The sequence below is a fragment of the Pogoniulus pusillus genome, chromosome 35 (assembly GCF_015220805.1).
Source record: "Pogoniulus pusillus isolate bPogPus1 chromosome 35, bPogPus1.pri, whole genome shotgun sequence".
NCBI classification, from domain to species: domain Eukaryota; kingdom Metazoa; phylum Chordata; class Aves; order Piciformes; family Lybiidae; genus Pogoniulus; species Pogoniulus pusillus.
In genome coordinates this window covers 13,405,302-13,427,093 of record NC_087298.1, presented here as the reverse complement: position 1 = coordinate 13,427,093, position 21,792 = coordinate 13,405,302, and the positions used below count along the sequence as shown (strand labels likewise).

At 63.3% G+C, this 21,792-nt stretch overlaps 1 protein-coding gene across 1 annotated transcript; it reads left to right on the top strand.

Annotated features, from left to right (window-relative positions):
• Nucleotides 1–1,624: 1,624 nt before the first annotated feature.
• Nucleotides 1,625–21,435, top strand: LAMC3 (laminin subunit gamma 3). The gene is given in 29 exon segments (XM_064170991.1): nucleotides 1,625–1,681; nucleotides 1,684–2,134; nucleotides 6,147–6,451; nucleotides 6,594–6,724; nucleotides 7,596–7,762; nucleotides 8,142–8,330; nucleotides 8,537–8,654; nucleotides 8,733–8,831; nucleotides 9,148–9,284; nucleotides 10,749–10,865; nucleotides 11,169–11,361; nucleotides 11,584–11,696; nucleotides 11,958–12,176; nucleotides 13,968–14,156; nucleotides 14,289–14,534; nucleotides 15,071–15,224; nucleotides 15,331–15,473; nucleotides 15,555–15,733; nucleotides 15,813–15,936; nucleotides 16,369–16,574; nucleotides 16,860–16,936; nucleotides 17,211–17,345; nucleotides 17,665–17,809; nucleotides 17,932–18,093; nucleotides 18,172–18,274; nucleotides 18,387–18,586; nucleotides 18,684–18,830; nucleotides 19,031–19,130; nucleotides 19,794–21,435. Coding segments are annotated over 29 exon segments (4,854 nt in total). The 5' UTR covers nucleotides 1,625–1,627; the 3' UTR covers nucleotides 20,045–21,435.
• The last annotated feature ends 357 nt before the right edge of the window (nucleotides 21,436–21,792 follow it).

Sequence of the window (21,792 nt, the reverse complement as noted above, 5' to 3'; positions counted from 1 at the left end):
AAGGGGACAGAGCCTCAAGCTGTGCCAGGGCAGGTCTAGGCTGGATGTTGTTAGGAAGTTGTTGTCAGAGAGAGTGATTGGCACTGGAATGGGCTGCCCAGGGAGGTGGTGGAGTCTTTGTGCCTGGAGGTGTTGAAGCCAAGCCTGGCTGGGGCACTTAGTGCCATGGTCTGGTTGGTTGGGCAGGGCTGGGTGCTAGGTTGGGCTGGCTGAGCTTGGAGCTCTCTTCCAGCCTGGCTGATTCTGAGTCTCTGATTCCTGCCTGCAGCTTGCAGCCTCAACAGTGAAGGGGAAAAGCAAAACACCTGAGAAAGCTCATCCCTGCGGGACACAAATCCCTTCAAAGCGGTGGGGGGAGAGGCACAGGGCAATAACTGAGCTCAGCTCCCTTCTCCTCCTCCCTGGCGGTTGGTGCTGGGCTGGCACTGCGTGCCCGCTGCCAGGCAGCTGGTGCACGGCTCCTGGTGCTGGGAAAGTCTCCCTTCGCAGCGGCTCCAGCCCCGGCTGTCAGAGCCTGGGTCAATAAATGGTAATGGGGCTTTGAAGCGGCGCTGCTGCGGGAGCCGCGGCCCCTGCCTCTGATTCACAGCCCCCTCCGGTGCCTCCCTCCCGCGGCGCAAGCCGAGAGGGGAATCAAATAAATAAGAGTGGAAGGGAAAGGGGAGGATGGAGATAAATTATAAATGAGGGCTAAGCTTCCAAGCCTCCTGCGGGCAGCTCAGCTCAGCAGGGGCGGTGGGGGGCAGAGGCAGCGGTCCCCTGTGTCCCCCACTTTGGCAAACATGCCCCCTGTAGGCCGGGGGTCAGGGTCTGCCCAGGGTGTGGCACCATGCCAGCCTCCTCCTCTCCTCCTCTGCTGTCGCTCTCCTTTTCTGGAGACTTTTGAGCCCCATCTGGAATTGCTCTCTGTGGGCTGCTGTAGATGCTGCTGCTTTGGCAGGGAGGGGTTGGACTCTGTGATCTTCAGAGGCCACTTCCCACCCCCACCCTTCTGTGGTTCCTGTCCCTGTGGTTCCTGTCCCCACGGGTCAAATCTGCAGGGTGCCACAGCCCCAAGAGAGATCCCCCCCGGCACAGATTGTCATTGGCATTACCTGAGAAGCTGCTGCTGAGGTCTGGTGACGATTTGGTTTTGCCACCCCCATGGAGGTGCCTCCACAGGGATGTCCTCAGCCTGACCTGGGACAGCAGCAGGCAGCAGTGGGATGCCAGGGTGGGACCCCCACTCATGGGTGCTGCTGTGGAGGTGCTGGAGGGTGTCACAGACCCCCAGCCCAGCCAGGTTGGTGTGGTCTGGGGAGCAGTGGGGTCCCGTAAATGGGTGCTGGGGGAGAAGGTGGTGCTGAGTCTGCTCCAAAGCTTTTCCTGCACCCACTCTGCATTTTGGGGGTTGAAGGAACTCCCCCTGTGGGGTGTGTATCACCTCGGGCTCATCTCTGGGTCTGAGAAATCCTGGCAGCCAAAGGTAGAATCTCCCCATCCCCAAAGTAAGGGACCTGGGGGGCATTCCGCTAGAGGGGTCCCATCCTGCCCGGCCCCACTGCCCCGGGCTGGCCTTGGGGAAGCCCAAACCCTGCACCCTGGGCTTGCCCGCGAAGCTTTCGACATTCCCAGTAGCTTCCACAAGATGGACCTCGGAGCGAGAGGAGGTGCCGGGCAGGGGGACCCGACCCATCCCATCCCAATCCCATCCCACCCCATCCCGTCCCGCCTGCTCCCGCCGTGCCATCCGGAGCGGGCTCAGAGTCCGGCCAGGCGAGCCCCAGCATGGCACAGCCTCCCGGGCTCTGCTTGCTGCTCCTGCTGGGGCTGGGCGCTGGGGGCTCGCCCGCCTGCTACGACCCCCGGGGCCACCCCCGCCGCTGCATGCCTGTCTTCGAGAACGCTGCCTTCGGCCGGGCTGTCCATGCCACCAACACCTGCGGGTCCCCCCCTGAGGACTACTGCCTGCAGATGGGTGCCCGCCACGCCAGCACCCTGTGCCACCGCTGCGATGCCAGCCACCCCCGGCTCCACCACAACGCCTCCTTCCTCACCGACTTCCACAGCCAGGAGGAGAGCACTTGGTGGCAGAGCCAGTCCATGGCCTTCGGCATCCAGCACCCCAACTCCGTCAACATCACTCTCCACCTCGGTAAGTGCCACCAGGACCCACCGCGGTGCCGAGAGGGAATCTGGGGGTGGCTGCAGCAAGAGCTGGGTGCAGAGGCGAGGGGGAGATGCTTCTGCACCCCACGGTGCTTGGTAATGGTTTGGGGAACAAAGACAGAAGTCTGCCCAGGGCTTTTAAGGGATGCCAGGATGGAGATGCCCTCCACGAAGTGCTGTGGGTCCGTCACTAAGAGGACGCAGGCAGGGTCTGCCCCACCCAGCAGCCCAGCTCTGGTCCTTCTCGGGGTGAGGATGGCACCAGCCGTGCCTGGTGCCTGCTCTGCCCATCAGCCAAGGCTGCTTCTTACCGATTATGCAGGTTTGTGGAGCAGGAGACAGGCGGGTCCCTACCTCTGGCCACCTCTGCCCGCTGGGGGCACCCACCCCAGTGCTGTTTTGCCTCTGTGCACCCTGTGCTGAGAATGCCCAGGGCGTCTCTGGGGGCTGAGGTCTGCACACCCCCTGCAGGTTTCCCCAAGCCTCTGTTTCAGAGCCCGTGCGAGCTGCCTGCTCGGAAGGTGCTCCAGCCCACGGGGCATGCCTGGCATTTAAAGCAGGTCTTTTAGCGTTTTCTTGCCATCCAAACTCTCCTGGCAGCTGGCCAGCACTGTGAAATCCTCATTCTCTGCAGTCTCCTGCCATCTGCATGCCAAGGGGGGTAGCAGAGGAGCTGGTAAGGAAGAGTGGAGCTCTGGAGAGGCACAGAACCATGCTGCTGGCACCCAGGGTCGGGGTGAGGGTGGAGGGTCTGTGCCTGCCCCAGCAGTGACGCAGGACCTGCCTGGCCGGGTGGAGGTTGCTGCTTTCCCAGCCCCCTGCAAGCAGGCAGACATCTGGTCCTTGTCCCCAGGCTGGGGCTGGGCTCCCCACTGGGCATGAGAAGTGATGCTGGAGGAGCCTGCCATCCCTGCTCCTGGTCCTGCCCCCACTCCTGCCACCATCCCTGCTCCCACTCCTGCCCCAGATTCCCTCACGTCTGATGTGGGGCACAGACAACCCCCACACAACCTGCCTGGCTGAGCAGGCCACCTCAGGGTGACTTTGTGGCCACCAATGCCAGCTGGGCACACAGAGAGGCATGAGCTTGGGCAGGGTGTATGCAGCAGCTCCTTGTCCCTGCCCCCTCCACAACCCTTGGGGTTTCCTTTTCAGCCTCTGCCTTTCTTCTGGCTCTTCCCTGTGGGCCTTGTTGGAGCCCACACTTGGGTTTCCAGCAGAGCCTTGCCAGTGGCTGTGACCACTCTGCTGTGCCTGTCTCCTGTTAACACATCCAAGGCCATAACATTGCACCAAGCTCATCTTCAGCTGGAGCATGCCCCTGCCATGCTCCCCTCTTCCTGCAAGGCTCCTACACTGCCATGCTGAAAGTGCCACTTTGGTGCCCAGCAGCATCACTCTCTGACCTTTCCCATAGCCACCAGCATCTGCTCTGGTCCCAGCTCCAAGACCTTCTTCTTGCTCCCTTAATGCTTCCACTTGGGTTATGAAGCAAAAGCCCAAGTGGCCCCAGCAGCCTCAGGACACTGCCCAGGATGAGCTCCACCAATTAATTGGGTTCAGAACCCCTGCAGTGTGTCCCTGGCAGTCCTGAGTCAGATCTCTGGTGGGTTCTCCAGCGTGGTCACCTGGGGAGCCTATTAAATGAGCTCCCCAAGGGGTTGGCCAAGCCTTGCATTTGCATGCTGCTGATTGGCATTAATTAGGTTATCCTGCCTTAAATCTCCCTCCTCAGCTGGTGCTGTTGCAGTGCAGCAGGCTGGGAGTGGATCGATAGCCCCAAGTGCCTCTGGCTGTTGCATTTTCCCTGCCAGACATCAGGGAGCAACCTGAAATAGCTGCAACAGGCACCAGGACTGCTCTGGTAGCTCTCTGATCTCCAGATCAGGCAGGGCCTGCCTCTGTGGGATGTGAGCTTCTGGTGGGCTCCCAGGGCTGAGGCTTGGAATGCAGGATGTGGACCTGTGGACATGGCCCTCTGGGATGTGGTCTAATGGCTGTGGTCTTAGGTTGAAGATTGGACTCGATGATCTTAAAAGGTCCCTCCCAACCCGACCAGCTCTCTGATTCCATGCAGATATGATCCTCTTGCATGCTCCTCTCTCCACAATCCTCTGTCTGCAGCCCCTGGCAGGGTAGGAGCTGCAGCCTGGGCTCTGTGGGAGGCAGGTGGACACTTTGTTCTGAGAGCACCACAGCTGGGAGAGCATCCAGGGCTCCTGGGGCTGTCACCCTCTCAGCACCCTGTCCCCCAGCACCCTGGCATTGGGGGACACCCCAGCAGCCCCATCAGGGAAGGGCAGATGCCCAGCCTGGGTTGTTTTCTGGTTGCCCTTTTTCCTCAGCAGACTTTGGCTGATTCCAAGGCCTGTCTGGGACGAGCTCCTGCTCCCTCGGGATGATTCCCCAGGGCAGCAGATCTCCACCCAGCCAGTGCTGGCCCAGCCCAGCCATCCCTCATCTCGTGTGGGGCTGCTTGGGGCTGTTTATTGATTCAGTGCTGAGCTCCCTTCCTCTCCCAGAGGAAACTGCTGCTGGAGGTGACAGCCCTGACCCCTCTGTTTTGGTTGACATGCCCCTGGGACCACACTGTCTGGGAACCAGTGCCTGCCAGGCACCCCCCTGCTCCCACCGCGGCACGCAGGGCAGGGGCAGCCCCAGCCAGCAGAGAGCCCAGGGGGAGGTGCATTTGTGTGGAGGCACAGAGGAGCCTGATGGTGAGGAGGCAGCCCTGTGGCAGCCCCTTCCTGGCCATCATCAGCTCCGGGTGGGCTGTGGGGGGTCTGTCGCCCTCCCTGGGTGCTCCCCAGTCCCTGATGGGAGGCAGCTGCCGTCCCCAGTGCCGGTAGCTGGGCTGGCTCTGCCCCCCTCCCAGCCCAGGGGCGGCACACATGCGACACTGTTCATATGGGCCCAATTAAAGGCTTGTTTTCCTAGTCCTGGGATAACCCCTCCAACATTCCCAACTCATTAGCTTCTCAAAGAGAGCCAAAACCTTCCAGCTAATTGTTTTGCTCCGCGAGGAGCGGTGCTGGTATGGAGCAATGCAGGCTTTGAGGTCCTTCATCTCTGGCAATTAATAGGCTCTGATGTTGGCTTTGGTGTTCTCTGCTCCTCTGTTTGCTGCTCCTTTCAAGCACTTCCAGAGCTGTGCCAGCCACCCCAGGGACTGGTGCCCTTCCTTTGTCTCCATCCCAGCAAAGGCAGCAGTGATGCCAGCCCCAGGCACGCAGCTCCCTGGGACGGGACTGGCCTTGACTCTTTCCACCTCTTCCTGTCCCTGTGGGCCTGGGGGTGCTCTCACTGCTGTGGGCCTGGGGGTGCTCTCACTGCTGTGGGCCTGGGGGTGCTCTCACTGCTGTGGGCCTGACTCTTCCCCCGTGGTTGCTGGTTAGAGCCTGGTTTGCAGTGGCTCCTAGCCCATGCAGCCAGCCTGGTGCGTTCATACAGTGGGTGAGAGCCAGCCCAGACCCAGATGGAGCTTGGGCTGGAGGTGTCTGATGGCAGCTGGATGATGATTTGTCCTCTTAGCTCTGGTAAGGAGAGGAGGACACCAGGGATCACAGAATCATGGATTCACAGAACGGGTTGGGTTGGAAAGGACCCCAAAGATCATCCAGTTCCAGCCCCCTGCCATGGGCAGGGACACCTCCCACCAGCCCTGGCCTTGAACACCTCCAGGCAGGGCTCATCCACAGCCTCCCTGGGCAACTGTTCCAGTGTCTCCCCACCCTCACTGGAAAGAATTTCTTCCTCATCTCCAGTCTGAATCTGCCCTCTTCCAGCCTCCATCCATTGCCCCTTGTCCTGTCACTCCAGGCTCTTGTCAGAAGCCTCTCCGCAGCATTCCTGCATCCCCCTCAGGCGCTGGAATGTTCAGGCGCTGCATGCTGGAGTTACCCTGCTGGCAGCCAGGAGAATTCCACCCCTGGCCCAGGCCGTGGAGCCCCCTGTTTGGCCAGGAGAGGGTGCCAAGGTGGTGGTGGGTCTGTCCCTAGGCAAAGCCTACGAGATCACCTACGTGAGGCTCAAGTTCCACACCAGCCGGCCCGAGAGCTTCGCCATCTACAAGCGCAGCCGCGCCGGGGGGCCCTGGGTGCCCTTCCAGTTCTACAGTGCCTCCTGCCAGAAGACCTACGGCAGAGCCCAGCGCCACTTCCTGCGCCCGGGGGAGGACGAGCAGGTGGCCTTCTGCACCGACGAGTTCAGTGACATCTCCCCCCTGAGCGGGGGCAACGTAGCCTTCTCCACCCTGGAGGGCCGCCCCAGCGCCTACAACTTCGACGCCAGCCCTGCGCTGCAGGTGCTGCTGGGGTGGGGGTGTGGTGGGGGTGTGGGCACCCAGGGCCAGGGCATTGATGCCCTGCACCCCTGTGAGATGAGGTGCAGGTTGTCTCTTGGTCCGGGTGGGGAGCTGCTGGCCCAGATCCCTGTGTCCCCTGCAGGAGTGGGTGACTGTCACCGACCTGCTCATCTCCTTGAACCGCCTCAACACCTTTGGTGATGACATCTTCAAGGACCCCAAGGTGCTGCAGTCCTACTACTACGCCATCTCTGACTTCTCTGTCGGTGGCAGGTAAGGAGTGAGCAGGCCAAGGTGAGGGCAGGAGTGAAGGGACCTTCCCAGGGCCGTGGGGCTGGCATCTGGGACAGCTGCTTCCCACCTCAGCCTTGTTTGAATGTGTCCTTGGGCCAAACTGCTCAGATGTGGCTTCCTCCATCTGTAAACCAGAGCTGGCATGGCAGAGATGGGTGATGAAACTTAGAGCCTTTGAGCTGTGCACAGAAGAGGTCTTTTCCCCCGTGCCCTCCCCATTTGGCACAACCTGGATTTAATTTGCACCTCCCAGCCCCATGGCTTTTAATGGTTCTTGTTTCTCCTTTTGTGGTCCTGCTTGGTTCCTGGGTATGGTAAAGGAGAGGTCCTGAGGTGCTAGCAGAGAGATGCCTTGAGGCTGGTGGAGGAGCTTGGAGTTGGTATGGCCACATCCTGAGGAGCTGGAGCAGCTGCTGCCAGGATAGGGGGCTGGATGTGGGATGGTGGTGGCACTCACACAGTGCTGCCCGTGGGCTGTGCTGCCTGTGCCCTTCCCAGGCTGGGAGGAGTGGGAATTCTCTCCATCCCAGCAGAGCTGCCTGCCCTGCTCCCAGCCAGCCGGCAGCCCCCAGCGCTGTCATCTCGCACCCCCAGGCCCCAGCAGCTGCAGCTGGTTAGCATCTCACATGGGGCCACCCTCAGCGTGCGACCTCCCGGCTGGCCAGGCTGGGAGCGCCCTGAGGACATGGTGGGGCCCTGACACCAGCACAGCCCAAGCTGCTTTCTGCCCCATGGCCACCCCAGGCGAGCTGCCCTTGCGGCAGGCACAGCCTGGGCATGGCGCCGCTGCCAGCTCCTGCCCGCTCCGGTCCGCAGGGTGGCTCACGCCCACGCCGGGGTCTCGCTGCAGGTGCAAGTGCAATGGCCACGCCAGCGAGTGCGCGCCGGGCGAGGCCGGGCAGCTGGCCTGCGTGTGCCAGCACAACACGGCTGGCACCGACTGCGAGCGCTGCCAGCCCTTCCACCAGGACCGGCCCTGGGCTCGGGGCACGGCCCAGGCTCCCAACGAGTGTCTCCGTGAGTATGGCACCGGCGTGCCCGGCCCCGAGGGGCCCTGCTGGTGCTGCCTTGGCTCACCCAGCGCCTCCTGCCCTCCCTGCCCGGGGAGGAAGCTCCTGCTCCGCTCTGAGGCCGCTCCGGGCAGGGAGGGAGGATTTGCCCCTCCCTTCACAGCATCACCCCGAGGTTTCCCCCACGTTCCCTTACCCCGTGGGCGCTGCCATCTGCTCCGTGCGTGGGGCACCCACCTCTGCTCCCGATGGCAGAGGCACTGCCCAAAGCTTGCCCCGCTGAGCCCAGCAGCCCCTCGGGCTCATTCACCCCACCTAGGAAGGCTGCTTTAACCCTCTGTGCCCCTGCGAGTGCCAATCGCTTCTTCCTGCCTTCCCCTCCCAAGCCTGCAACTGCAGCGGCCGCTCCGAAGAGTGCTTCTACGACCGGGAGCTGTATCGCCGCACCGGGCACGGGGGCCACTGTCTCAACTGTCGCGACAACACTGCCGGCCCCCACTGCGAGCGCTGCCGGCAGAACCACTACCGCTGGGAGCAGCGGGCAGCCTGCCAGCCCTGCCACTGCCACCCAGCAGGTGCGTGGGGCTGAGCCCAGCCGTGCTTAATGCCCCCCAGGATCCCATAGGCCCTCTTGGCCCCCAGGGCATATTGCTGTGCCATGGATGTTCTCCCCCAGCACTCCCAGATCCCTCTCCACGGGGTTGCTCTCCAGCACATCTCCCCTCCCCATGCCTCTCCCTGGCTGGTGTTGAGCCTGAGGGGCTGCCCTGGGTCCCCACAGGCTCTCTGCAGCCCCAGTGTGACAGCTCGGGGACCTGCCTGTGCAAAGCCAACGTGACCGGCTGGAAGTGCGAGCGCTGCAAGGATGGCTACCACAGCCTGAGCCAGGGGGGCTGCAGGTCAGCAGAGCCCTGCCCGGGCAGGAGCAGCAGCACAGGACCAGGGCTCACCTCAGACCTTCATCTCACCCCATCCAGACCCTGCAGCTGTGACCCCGCGGGCAGCCTGGGCACCTGTGACCCCAACACAGGGCACTGCACCTGCAAGGAGAGGGTGGAGGGACACCTGTGCAACAGGTGAGCACCCCAGCTCTGTGATGGGGACAGGGCCACTCATCTTTTCCAGACTGAGATCTGCCCCATGGGACACTGCTGCTTCCCCAGCCCCTACACACAAGGCCTGGCAGGGCCTTCCAGTGGGAATCCTGCTTGGCCACTCCCTGCAGAGGCTCTGCCTGCCTGGCCAGGCCCTGGGGTTGCATCCCTCTGGACTACTGTGACTGGGCTCACTCAGAGCTGCCACTAATAGTGTTCCCCCCCCCGGATGCTGTTGTGGTCTCCCGTGGCTCTGCCTGCCCTGTGTAACTTGCTCCTGTTTCCTCCCTGTGCCCAGGTGCCAGCCAGGCTGGTTTAACCTGCAGCCCCACAACCCTGCTGGCTGCACCAGCTGCTTCTGCTATGGCCACTCCAGCGCCTGCAGGGTGGCAGATGGCTACGAGGTGACACACATCCACTCAGACTTCAGCCAAGGTACCGACCCCCAGCCCCGGGCAAAACGGGAAAGAGCTGTGCCGGCTCCAGCCAGAAAGCCTCCAGCAGCTTGGGAAGGCTGGGGCTGAGCATCCTGCAGCTCCCTCTGGACACAGCTGCTGGTGATGGTTGGAGGGGGTTTTCACTGGCTGGCCCCTACTTTGTCCCGAGCTTTTGTGGGCATAGGTTCTCCCTGGCACCCTGTGCCATCCCTCCATAGCAACCTGCTCCCAGGTGCGGGGGGGGGGGCTGCAGGGCCAGGCATGTCCATCCCATCACACCTGGGCCTTATGGAGCACTCAGAAACAGCCCAGAAAGATAAAGATGAAGAGGACGGAGCCTGGCGAGCACTTTCCCCTTTATTCCCTCCTCTTCCCCACCCTCGGCTGGCATGGGGCAGGGCAGCTGAAGGAGCGGCTGAGATGCCCTTGGCCAGCCGCAGCCGTGCTGTGCGTGGCAGGGCTGGGTGCCGCGGGATGCTCGGGGAAACCCTGCCATCTGCCGCACGGCCCGACCTGTGCAGCCCTGCCCACGGACCCGCCGCGGCCACCGCCGCAGCCCGCGGCTCGCCGAGACCCCCACCTGTCCCCCAGCAGGGGACAGGCACCCCTCGGCCAGCTCCCTGCCTGGCCCGCAGCCCGGGGGGGCTGTGCTCCAGCCGGCAGAGGGATGCCAACACAGCAGGAAAGGATTCATCCCGATTGCCTCTACAGCGTGCTGCCAACTGCCGCGCTGCTGGAACGGCTTCCACAGCCTTGAGACAGAGCCAGGCTCTAAACTGAGCTTTTTTCCACCCTTCGTGCCGCTACTTTGCAGCTGCTCCTTTAGGGAGAGGTTTGGCAGAAGGCTGGGCTGGGTTGCAAGAGGCTGAGCACGGTGAGGCACAGCTTCCCCCCAGCCCCCCAAAGCCTCACTCCCCAAACTGCTTCCTGACTCCCTTAGACGTTTCCTGTGCCGGGTGAAAGGGTCCAAACTTGGGGCGATTTGGTTATTGAGTGCAGCCCACTCGAGAGGTTTCCAAGGGTTCGTCCTGCAGGCGCCTGGGGCTGGAAGAGATAACCCTGGGGAGTCGGGGAGGGGTTAAGTGATCTGCAATGGAGACCGAGTTCCTGCAGTTACACCCCGGCTCCTCCTGGGCTTCCTGCGCTCTCCAGCCCACAGCCAGGCTGGAACCGCAGCCCAGGCAGGGGGGCAAAAGTTTAAAGATGATAATTTCCTCCCGATCTAAGAAAATAAACAGCTGGGGGGTGGCTAAGGCCAGTCTCCAGCGTCTGAGAGCACAGAGACTCAGTGGAGCAGCAGGTTATGAAGTGCTGGCTCCTTGCAAGACCCTGGAGAGTCTTGGGAGGAGGGAGAGAGCCCCCAAAAGCAGCACCCCGCTGGTGCTGGGCTGGTGGGGTCTTGACCTGCTCCCTTCACCCGTGCACTGTCACCATGTGCCACACACTCATCCATCACCCCCAGGGCTGGAGGGCTGGGCTGCCATGGCTCCGGGCTCCAGGGAGCTGCCTCTGCGCTGGGCTGCTGGGGAGGTCATCGCCGAGTGGGATGGAGAGGAGCTGGTGGAGTTTCTTGCACCAGGTATGGTGTGTGCAGGGTCCCTAGGGTCCTGCTCTGCTGTGGGGAACCCCTGGTGCCCCAGTGGGACATCCTGCTGCCATATGGGTGTGTGAGATGCTGGGGCCCATCCCAGAGCTGGGGATGTATCAGGATGGAGAGGGGGGGTGGGGCTGGAGTGGTGGCCCAGGCCAGGAGAGCAGGTTGGAGCTTGCTCTGCTCTAGGAGGGTGGCTGTGGCTCCTGGTGATGCTGCTGAGAGCAGGACTGCACCAGCAGAGTTGGTGCCTCCACATCCTGCAGGCTTTGCTGTTCTCTCCCCTCACAGAGAAGTTTCTGCAGAACCAGAGGCTCAGTTATGGGCAGGTCCTGTCCCTGCTGCTAGGAGTGGAGGGGAGCAGGGTGGAGACGGAGATGCCCCTGCTCCAGGTCCAGCTGGTGCTGGAGGGTGAGGGGATGGAGATCACCATGACCAGCAGAGAGAGCCAGCCTCAGGACAGCAAGCTGGCTGTCACCTTCAGGTACCTGTCACAGTGCTTTGGGGACCCTTGGCTGGGTTTAGGGCCCAACATCTTGCCTGGGCTGCTCAGTGCTGTGGGGTTCAGCTGCACTCCCTGACCCTCTCCTGGATTTAGCTGCGTCCCCACCACGCTGCCTGGGTCCTGCTCAGGCAGCTGGGCTGTGCTGCAGCACAGGACTGTCAGACTGGCCCTGTCCTTCCTCCCACACTCCTTCTCCAACAGGCTGCAGGAGGCAGAGGAGGGTGTGGAGCCTTCATTCTCAGCCTTCAGCTTCCAGCGCCTGCTCTCCAACCTGACCTCCCTCCGCCTCCGTGTGAGCTGCGGTCCTGTGCCAGGTGGGTGCCTCCACACATCAATGCCCTGGGGACCAAGCTGGCCTGGGGCTAGGGACAACAAGGCAGTATCACACTCATAAAGACAGGAGGCACTGGAGGGGGGTGTTGGAAGAGGGGCAGGCTCCTCTCTGTGAACACCCCTGGGCTCTCCAGGAGGAATTTTGGGCTCTCCTGCCCGTGGCTGGAGCGTTTCCAGGCCGGGTGGAGAGAGCAGCACCAGGTGACAGCCAGCACTTTGTCACACTGCTCTCTCCTCTCCAGGCAGGCTGTCCCTGAGCCAGGTCCAGCTCACATCTGCTCGCCCTGGGCCAGGAGCACGGGCAGGATGGGTGGAGGAGTGCAAATGTCCCCCGGGGTACACCGGGCACTTCTGCCAGTCCTGTGCACCTGGCTTCACACGGGAGATCCCCTTTGGTGGTCCCTTCATCAGCTGTGTGCCCTGTGCCTGCAACCAGCATGGGGACTGTCACCCCATCACAGGTACCCCCCAGCCCTGCCACTCACCCCACTGCCACTTGCACAGGTGACAGATTGTGACTTTGCTCGTTTCTGAGGGATGCTGGAAACATCTGAGAGGTTGTGGTGCTCAAACCATCTGTGAGGTTGTGGTGGCCAAAACTTGCAAGGGTTTGCTGCAGACACTGAGTTCCCAAGTGCAAAGCCAGAGGTAATTAACCACATGCAATAACGAAGGTAATTTAGAACAAAAGGGGCATCTTTGCTGCTACTTTATGACCTGGAAGGAGGAGAAAGGAAGCGTCCTCAGAAGGGTGAGAGGCAGGGGCCAGGGCAGGAGAGAAGCAGGTTTTGCTAGGATGGGTCTCACCAACAGCATCCCTGCCTGAGGAGTGGAGCAGGATTGGGCACAGGCCTGGTAACAACAAACTGGAGCAAACCTGAGCAGAGAAACAAGTAAAAGCAGGAAGACAGAGTGGTGCCAGGCTTGCAGGAGGCACCAGAGCAGCTGCCTCTTGTACTGCCAGCCCAAGTCCTGCTCTGCCTCCACACCCGGCTCTGAGAGGTGTGACTGTAGCAGGGACTGTCTGGAAGAGAGGAGAAAGCAAAAGCTCCAGGGCAGTGTGACTGCATCTGGGGTGGGTCAGGAGCTGTTGGCTCTCCCCTCTCCTGGATGGCTTTGGCCAGAGCTGGGGGCCAGGCCTGCGACCTGCTCCCCTGAGCTGATCATGAATCCAGCTCCAGCCCTGGGGAAAAGCAGATCAGAGCCATGAGTGGCGCATGAGATGCTGCCTTGCTCCCTGTCCTGTCCACCCCACGTCTCCCACCCCGCAGAAAGCAGCAGCTCAAGAAGAGCTGGGGCGGCAAATGATGGCTTTGGGACCTGGGCAGAGCTGGGGGTCCTTGCTGGTTGGCTCCCCTCAGGAGGGACAAGAGCTTCGGGAAGGGCTGGAGGAGGCATCGTGCTGAGCGAGCGCCACTGCCCTGGCAGCAGAAGCATGGCAGCAGCGACACGAACTCACCCCTCAGCCGGCAGAGCCGGGGCTGGCAGCGCCGCCAGCTCACTCCCCAGGGCCAGGCTTCTGATGTCCCAGCCCGGGCACTGCCAGCCTGAGCAGCCCACACACTTCCTTTGACTTATTTGTCCTCTCCTTCCTGTCATTCACTTTTCCTTTCTGCTCCACGTCCGGCTCCGTTCCCCCTCCCTCCTGCGCAACCCTCCTGGCATGAGCGGATCCCACGAACCCTGCTCCTGGCTCCTTGTCTCTCTCCAGCCGAGCAGAGCATCTGCCCGGACTCGAGGGGCTTCCCCCAGCACCCTTCAGCTCCTGCTCTCAGCTGCCCCCGGCAGGCTGTGACTCAGCGGCTGGGCTCGCCGGGACACGCTGGCTCCCCCCCGGGCTGGGCTGCTGGTGGCTTCTCCAGGCCAGGCTGGAAACCACTCCTGGTGCTCCGAAATGTGTTACCGATTACCGCAGGCGCCGGCAGACTCTGCATGGTGATGGTGATGGTGCTGCCAGCAGCGCCTCGTCCCCGCGCCACGGGGGAGCACGGGGCTGGCCCTGGGGCCCTCTCCAAAACATTCTCCCTTCTGCAAGGATGGGGCAGGGAGGGAAAACGTTCCAAGTCCTGGCTGGGGTTGTGCAATCCTAACGCGATCCCTTAGCTGGAGCTGCGCTGAGCTCCAGTGATGTGATGTGGCATCACACCTGTGATGTGCCACGCTCAGTCTCTGGCTCTCCATCTTCCCCTGCTGCCCACTGCTACTTGGAGCTGGCTGATTGCAGACCCTCAGCTTTGCTTTCCCTCTCCCAGGGCACTGCCAGTGCCTGCACAACACAGAAGGTCCCTCCTGTGAGCGCTGCAGCCCCGGGTTCTATGGCAACCCCTTCGCAGGGCACCTGGATGACTGCAAGCCCTGCCCCTGCCCCGGCCGCTCGCCCTGCACCGAGATGCCCGGCAGCGGGGAAGTGGTCTGCACCCACTGCCCCCCGGGACAGCGAGGTGAGGCTGGAGGGGGAGGGGTGTGGGTGAGGAGGCTTGGAGGTGGTCTGCACCCACTGCCCCCGGGACAGTGAGGTGAGGCCGAGGGGGCTGTGGGCAGCGCTGGCACAACCAGACCCTCACCTTCCCCAGGCAAACGCTGCGAGCTCTGTGACGATGGCTTTTTCGGGGACCCCCTGGGGCAGAGGGGTCCCGCTCGTCCCTGCGTGCCCTGCCAGTGCCACGGCAACGTGGATCCCAACGCCGTGGGGAACTGTGACCCCGTGTCCGGCCGCTGCCTGCGCTGCCTGCACCACACCGCGGGGGAGCACTGCGAGCGCTGCCGCCCTGGCTTCTACGGGGACGCTCTGGCTCCTGCCGCCGCCGGGAAGTGTGCCCGTACGTACGGCCCCCGGGGCTGGCCCTGCTCCCCCCGGGGCTGGCCCTGCTCCCCCCGGGGCTGGCCCTGCTCCCCCCGGGGCTGGCCCTGCTCCCCCCGGGGCTGGCCCTGCTCCCTCCGGGGCTGGCCCTGCTCCCCCCCGGGGCTGGCCCTGCTCCCCCCGGGGCTGGCCCTGCTCCCCCCGGGGCTGGCCCTGCTCCCCCGGGTCCCACAGCAGCCAGAATCCTCCCCGCAGCGGAGGCAGAGGGTGAAGGGGGATGCCCGGATGGTCCAGGTGAGAATCCTCCGAGGCCGTCGCCCATCAGCCCAGCCCAACACCACCATGCCCACGTTTTGGTTGGCTCCAAATCCTCAGGAATGCCCTCTGCCCCCCCCCTCCCCCCTCCTCTCTGTTGTGCTTCCCTGGCAGCATCCTGGTGTGCAGGGCTCAGAGCCCCGTTTGATGGGGAGGATGTGGCTCCCCACACTGCCCGCTCCCCCTGTGCCTCCTGCCATGCCCACGGTGGGTGTTAGTGAGGTTTTTTGTCTCCTATAGCTTGTGATTGCAATCCCAACGGCTCAGCTCCGGGGCTGGAGGGCTGTGACCCTGGCACGGGCCAGTGCCACTGCCTCCCACACGTGATGGGCAGAACCTGTGGGCTCTGCCAGCCTGGCTACTATGGCCTGCAGCCTGCTGTGGGGTGCCAGAGGTACGTGGGGCACTGCATGGGGACAGGTGTGGTTCTGTGTCTCTCACTCTGATCTCTGCTCTTTGCATCCATCGTTCACTCCTCACCCTCTGCTTCTTGGTGCCAGCTGTGAGTGCCACCCAACAGGGTCACGGGAGCCAGAGTGCCACGCAGTGACAGGGCAGTGCTCCTGCCAGCCAGGAGTCACAGGGAGGCAATGTGACCGATGCCACCACAGCTTCTTCGGCTTCTCAGCCAGGGGTTGCCGAGGTAACAGGGATGGGGACCACATTTTGGACCCAAAAGTGGGGCTGCCAGCCATGGCATGACACCTTTCTGCCACCACTGCAGCCTGCAACTGCTCCCCGCTGGGCTCCATCACCCTGCAGTGCCACGAGAACAGCACCTGCCTCTGCCACCCTGGTTTTGTGGGCTACAAGTGTGACCAGTGCCAGGCCAACTTCTTCCTCGACCCACTGAGCTCCCGCTGCCAGCAGTGTCCTGCCTGCTACGGGCTGGTGAAGGATGAGGTACACCCTGTGACCTGTCGAGGTGGGCACTGCACCCTGGTGCCCACATCGCCTCACTGTCCCCGTGTCTTGCCCACAGGCTGCCCAGCTGAAGGTCAGGCTGCAGCAGATGGAGGAGTGGCTGCACAAACCAGGCTGTGATGCCCACATGCTGGGAGATGTGCCCCGGGGAGATGCACTGCCCAGCCCTCACCTCCTGCAAGGTGCAGGGCAGTGCCACAGGGCACCCTTCCTCCATGTCACCTCTCCAGAGCCTCCCCCCCATCACCTCTCCAGGGACTGCCTGCTCCCACGGGGTGCTGTGACATGCTGGGTGGTGCAAGGAGCTCCCAGGGCAGCCCTGGGCTAAACTTGGGCAATGGAGTGACTGAGATTGGGGGGGGGGGGGAGGGGGGCAGCTGTGGGGGACGTGCCTCTTTGTGGGGGGCAGGGCAACCCAGGGGGCACCCCTGAGGCTTTGGAGTAGCTGGTGATGGGCATTACTGGGATCTGGTGCCCTTTGGGTACTGCATGCCTGAGCTCTCCTCTCGTTAGCAGGCAGAAGAGGGGGTGCTTGGGCACGGGGCAACCCCACGTCAAGTAGGGAGTCCCAGGCACCTTTATGGGCAACAAAGTGCTGTTTGTGCTGCCCGCAGGTGCCCGGGCTGCCCTTCTGGCACAGGTAGGGTGGCTGGCAGAGGCGCTGGGCAGTGCACGGAGCCATCTCAGCAATGCCAGCCGGGCCAGCAGCTGCTCTGCTCACGGACCCAGCAAGACCTGTGCCCTGCTGGGGGAGGTGGGGGCCACGCTGCAGTCGGCACAGCAGCAGCTCCTGCAGGCTGCGGACACCTTGGCTACCATGGTGAGGGTCCCGCTGGCCCCGGGCTCCTGGCGGGGCTGCTGGCCATCCTGAGGGGCAGAATGGGCAGGACTGGTAGGGTGGGATGCGACCAGCAGGGTGGGTGAGTGGCCAAGCCTGGGGGTCCGTGTGGGTACAGCTGGGGCAGGAGGTGCCATTGTCCCTGCTCGCTCCTCTACGCAAATCTCCACCAGCCCTTTCGGGAGGTTCTCGGCGGTGCTGAGCTGGGGGGGGCCTGGGGGTCCCTGCTGCCTGCCAGGCTCTCACTGCTGCTGTTTGCCTTTGAAGGAGATTCCCCAGGAAATCCCTCGGCAGCACACGAACTGGAGCCGCCGGGCACTGGAGGCACGGGAGCTGGCAGAGAGGTTTGCACCGCGGGCTGTGCCAGCCGGGACAGCCCCTGCGCTGAGATCCTCCTCCCCCTCCCAGCTCTCTGCTCAGCCGTGGCAGGGAGGGTGGCAGCCTTGAGCCTGGACTTCATGGTGCCCATTGCAGAGGGTCTGCATGAGCCTGACCATGTCTGATCCCAGCTGTGCCCAGGCAGGGGAGGCTGCGTGCCCAGCTGGGGCCGTGGGGTGGGCTGCTCTTTCCCCAGGAGACCACTCCTCACATCATCTCCGACTGTCCTTGTCCCTGCAGCCACGAGGGCACCGTGGCACGGGTGGAGGCAGTGGTGGGGAGAGCTCTGCGTACCTCCAGTGCCAGCTGCCAGCTCCTGCAGAGCCTGCTGGAGGGCAATGCCACGGGGGACGCGCAGCGAGAGCTGGAGGCTGGGTGAGGGGTGACAACAAGGGGGACTGGCAGCAGGGAGGGGGCGGGAGGGCACCACAGCCTCTTGCTTCTGGCGAGGTTCCTGTCCAAGGACTCGGTCACTGTGATTTGGCATCTGCCCGACAGGGGCTTGCTGAGTCTTGTCAAGCTCATTGCACCTCTGAACAGCAGAGCACCAGAGCTGTGCTGGGGGTGGGTGTCTCAGGCCCTTTGTCCCAGTGCTTCCCCAGCCATCCCTGGCTGCAGACAGGTCCCCAGCTGTCATCTCCATCCTTCAAGGGACCAGAGGGTCCCAGGTGACCACAGTGCTCTGTCTGTGTAGGTATGAGGAAGTGCAGCGGGCACAGGAGGAGCTGGGTGCTGGCATGGTGGAGGTGGCAGCAGAGGCCAGGAGAGCTCTCACAGCTGTGCTGCAGGAAAACGCAGACATGGCCAAGAAACTTCTGCAGGTGACTGCTCAGGGGCAGGTGAGCAGTGCCCACGCTGAGGCTCCTCAGTGCATCCCTACCCCCTGCCTTGCCTGCTGAGCAGTGCTGCCTCTGGGCCAGGAGGTGCTCTCATGGAGCCTTTGGCATCCCTGGCCCCGCAGCAGGCACTGCCAATACAGGCTGGAGCCCTGGCACAGGACCTGGCAGCTCTGGAGCTGGCAGTGGATGCACAGGAGCCATCAGCTCGGGAGGCTGTGGAGCTGTCCCAGGCTCTGGCAGCCAGGCTGGGGCAGGAGCTGCAGAGGACTTGTGGCTTCCAGCAGGTAGTTGCTGCTCACTCACTTTCCACCTGGGTGCAGTTCTTTGCCTCCCCCCCGAGCTCACTTCTCTCCCCTCCCCAGCTGCAGGACCGGGCTGGCTCTGCCCACGGCACGGCCACCCTGGCTGTCTCACGTGGCAAAGCTGTGCTCTCCCACACGGAGTCCCTCCTGAGCAGCTTGGAAGGTAAAAGGCACCAGCCAGAGCACCTCCAGCCACAGCTGGGCCCTCACCGCACCAGCTCTGGGTGCCAAGAGCAGAAAGGGACACTTTGGTGACAGCTGGGCTGTCCCCACAGGCATGAGGAAGGTGCTGGGCCCTCGGAAGAGCCAGGCTGCCCTGAGCAGGAGGATGGCACTTGTACGGAACAGGGCAGTGGTGGAGGCCCAGAGGAAGATCAAACAGGCAGAGAGGACACTGGGAAACTCCTTGTCCATCTCCACTGCAGCCCGGAGGGCAGCCAGGGAGGCTGAGCAAGTCTCAGGGGAGACCACCAAGGTCTGAGCAGAGGGATGTGGGGGGTGACCAGCAGGATGCAGCCAGCTTGGAGGCTTGGAGCCAGCTGCAGTCCCTCTGCATGTGCCCCCCTTTGCAGAGGGCACAGGCTGTGCTGCAGCAGAGCAAGCAGGGCCACAGGCACGCCCGCCAGCTGGCCACCCGTGCCAACGACACCCAGCAGGAGCTCTCCCGGCAGCAGAGCGTGGCTGAGCAGCTCAGGAGGGACCTGGGAGAAGCCCACCAGGTCAGTCAGGTCCCCTCGGGTGGGTTGTGTCCTCCAGAGCCTGGATGGGGCTTTGCCCACAGCCCAAAGCATTGGAAGCAACTCCACAGATGGGCTCCACTGTATGGGGGATGCCCTGAGCATGTTCCCGGCATCCCCTCCCCACTCCCACCCAGTCAGGGGTCAGCAGTGTCACTGAGTGGATCTGTTTGTGTTGGAAGGTGGGGACAGAGGTGAGTGAGGTGGCAAAAAGCCTCCAGCAAGCCCGGGGGTCGCTCAGCTCAGACATCGAGACCCTGAACAACCTGCTGAGCAGCCTAGGTGAGAGCTGGGTGGGAGCAGGGGGCAGGGTCCTGGGGAAGGGGCAGGCTGGCAGGGCCTGGGGCTCTTCTGCCTGCTGGCCTTGGCTGCCCTGCCCACTGGCCTTGGCTGCCCTGCCCACTGGCATTGGCTCCCTTGCCTGCTGGTCATCCAGGCTGAGCTGGGTGCCCTCTGGCTGAGATCACTCCGGCTCCTGGCAAAGCCTCTGGAGGACTCATGCCCCGAGGACAGCCTGGTGCAGAAGGAGCTGGGGCTTGCTGAATGTGCATGCTCCTGATCTCCCTTGGCATCTTCAGGAGGGGCAGGGCTGGGCCAAGGGCTCGGTAGCCTTTTGAAGCTGAGGGGTGTGCTGGGCTGGTTCTCTCCTTGTTGCTGGTCGGTTTTGCTCCACCTCCTCTTGCTTTGATCCCCTGGGCACGCCGCTGGGCACTGCAGGACCCCTGTAGCCAGGAGGCTTTGAAAGGGGGTGGAAAGCTTCACCCATCAGAGAAGCAGAGGCAGAGGCCTGTTTGCTTCTCTGTGATCTCTGGGAAGCTGCATGGTGTCTCCATGCCCCACTGCACCTGCTGCCACTAACTCACCTGATGCCAAAGGCCTGATTCCCTGGAGCACAACCAGCAGCTGCCCTGCCTGGCTCTCAGCCATGCCCTCTCCCCTGCCCAGGGAAGCTGGAGCAGTCGGCGCAGGCAGAGGCTGTGCTGAACGCTGGGCAGCTGGAGCTGGCACGGCTGTGGCAGCGCCTGGGCAGCCCGGGAGCCCTGTCTGGGCAGCTCAGCCTGCTGCAGGAGGAAGCAGAGAGGCAGCAGGAGAAGATCCAAGCAGTTGAGAGAGACTTGGCTGAGATCAGGGCCGACAAGAAGAACCTGGAGGACATTCTGCAGAGCCTCCCCGAGGGCTGCTCCAAGTGGCAGTGAGGGATCCGTGGCTGCTGCCCCATCAGCTCCGTGCAGAGGGAGAGCAGAGTGAAGGACACCCCACGCCCGCCAGCACCATGCCCACCAGCACCTGCTGCTCCTCACGCTGGCCTCCACACGGTACCACTCCCCAGGTCCTCATCCACACCAGTTCAGGCTCAGCATCCCAGCGCTGTGCAGCCTGACCACCAGCAGCGTCCCCAGAGGGGACAATCAGCTTCCGAGGGCTGCTGCGGCACAGGAGATTGAGCTCACAGGGCGGCGCTCCCCCCGTGGAGGGAGGGAAGAACCAACACAGATCTCTGCACCACCTCCCTCCATCCCTCCTTCCCCACCGCAGCGGGGAGTGACAGCTCACCCAGCCTGTCACCTACCGAGGCTGGGACCCCCGCAGGACCCTCCTGCCCCAGGAGGAGGTGGCAGAGGTCATCACACACGTGCTGGAAGCTGGTCCTGCTGCACAGCACCTGGCATGTGGTCACAGGTGAGCTCTGGTGAGCCAGGCTGGGCCAGGAGCTCAAGGAGGCCATGGAGCTTGCCTGCTTCCCAGGGAAGGGAGCTCCCAGCAGGGAAGGCCAAACCGGGGACAAGCAGGATCTCTGCTCCTGCTGCTCCCCTCCTCCAGGGCACTGCAAGGTCATTGCTGCCCACAGCTCTGCTCTTGGCAACCTGTCCCATGGCTCACTGGATGTCACCAGCCCAATTGCTGGCAGTTCCAAGGGCTGGGTGGCACAGCAGTGCAGCAGGCAGGGAGGTGGGAGAGATGACACTTGCAGTGGCCTCACCCACAGCCTGGCAGCAGCACCCACACACCCTCCCCACTGGAGAGGAACTGGCTGGCAGCACCAGGCTGGGCAGCTGGGAGCAGCTGGACAGGGCCAGCTCCTGCCAGTGTCACTCCCACTGGTGGCAGAGGTCGGTGGCTGCATGGCCTTTAAAGGAAAGGCATGTGCCTGCCACCCGTGCTCCCACGGGAGCCACGCAGGCAGCAGAGCCAGCTCCTTGCCCAGCCCCTCCTGTGCTGTGACTCCAGGTAGCAGCTGAGGCCACTCCTGTAGGACCAGAAATGAATCCCCAGGCTGGAGCCCAAGGACCATCTTAAAGGAGCTCTCCTCTGCCTGCCCAGTGCCAGCTCTGCAGGAGCTAAGCCCCACAGCAGCGAGTGGGCACCAGAATTCGGGCAGGGGATCACAGCCCCTGCCCCCCTCATGTCTCCAGTCAACATTCAGACCTGCTGCTGCTGCTACAGAAATGCCAACCCTCTGCTTTATGCCCACTGCTGCTGAAGATGTGGCTCATCCTCCCTGCTCCTGCTCCTCCCTGACCTCTGTTGGTGTTTCCAGCTGGTGCCACCTGCCCAGAGCTGTAACCATTAAATAGTCCCCACGGCACTGACTGCTGCCTGCCTGGGAACGCATGGCACCGGAGGGGCACGGGCTGTGCCCGCCTTTGCTGCTGCCGCAAGGAGCAGGAGGAGCTGCACCCGGGGTGGGGTGAAACGAGGCTGGTTCTGGGGTGGTGGGGGGCAACTGGCTGCCAGTTCCCCCTAAAAACCACCTTAGCTGAGGTCTCTCCAGCCAAGGCGTCCAGCTGAGGCTGCAGCGGGGTGGGGCTGGGCACACCCCCCCGCCCTGGCCTGGGCACACGGCGGCATGCTCACGGCTCTGTTGTGGTCGGTGCCCTACCGTGCTCCAGGGCATGCCCAGCATCAGTGTCCGTTGGCCGCTCCCAGACAGCCTCCCCCAACG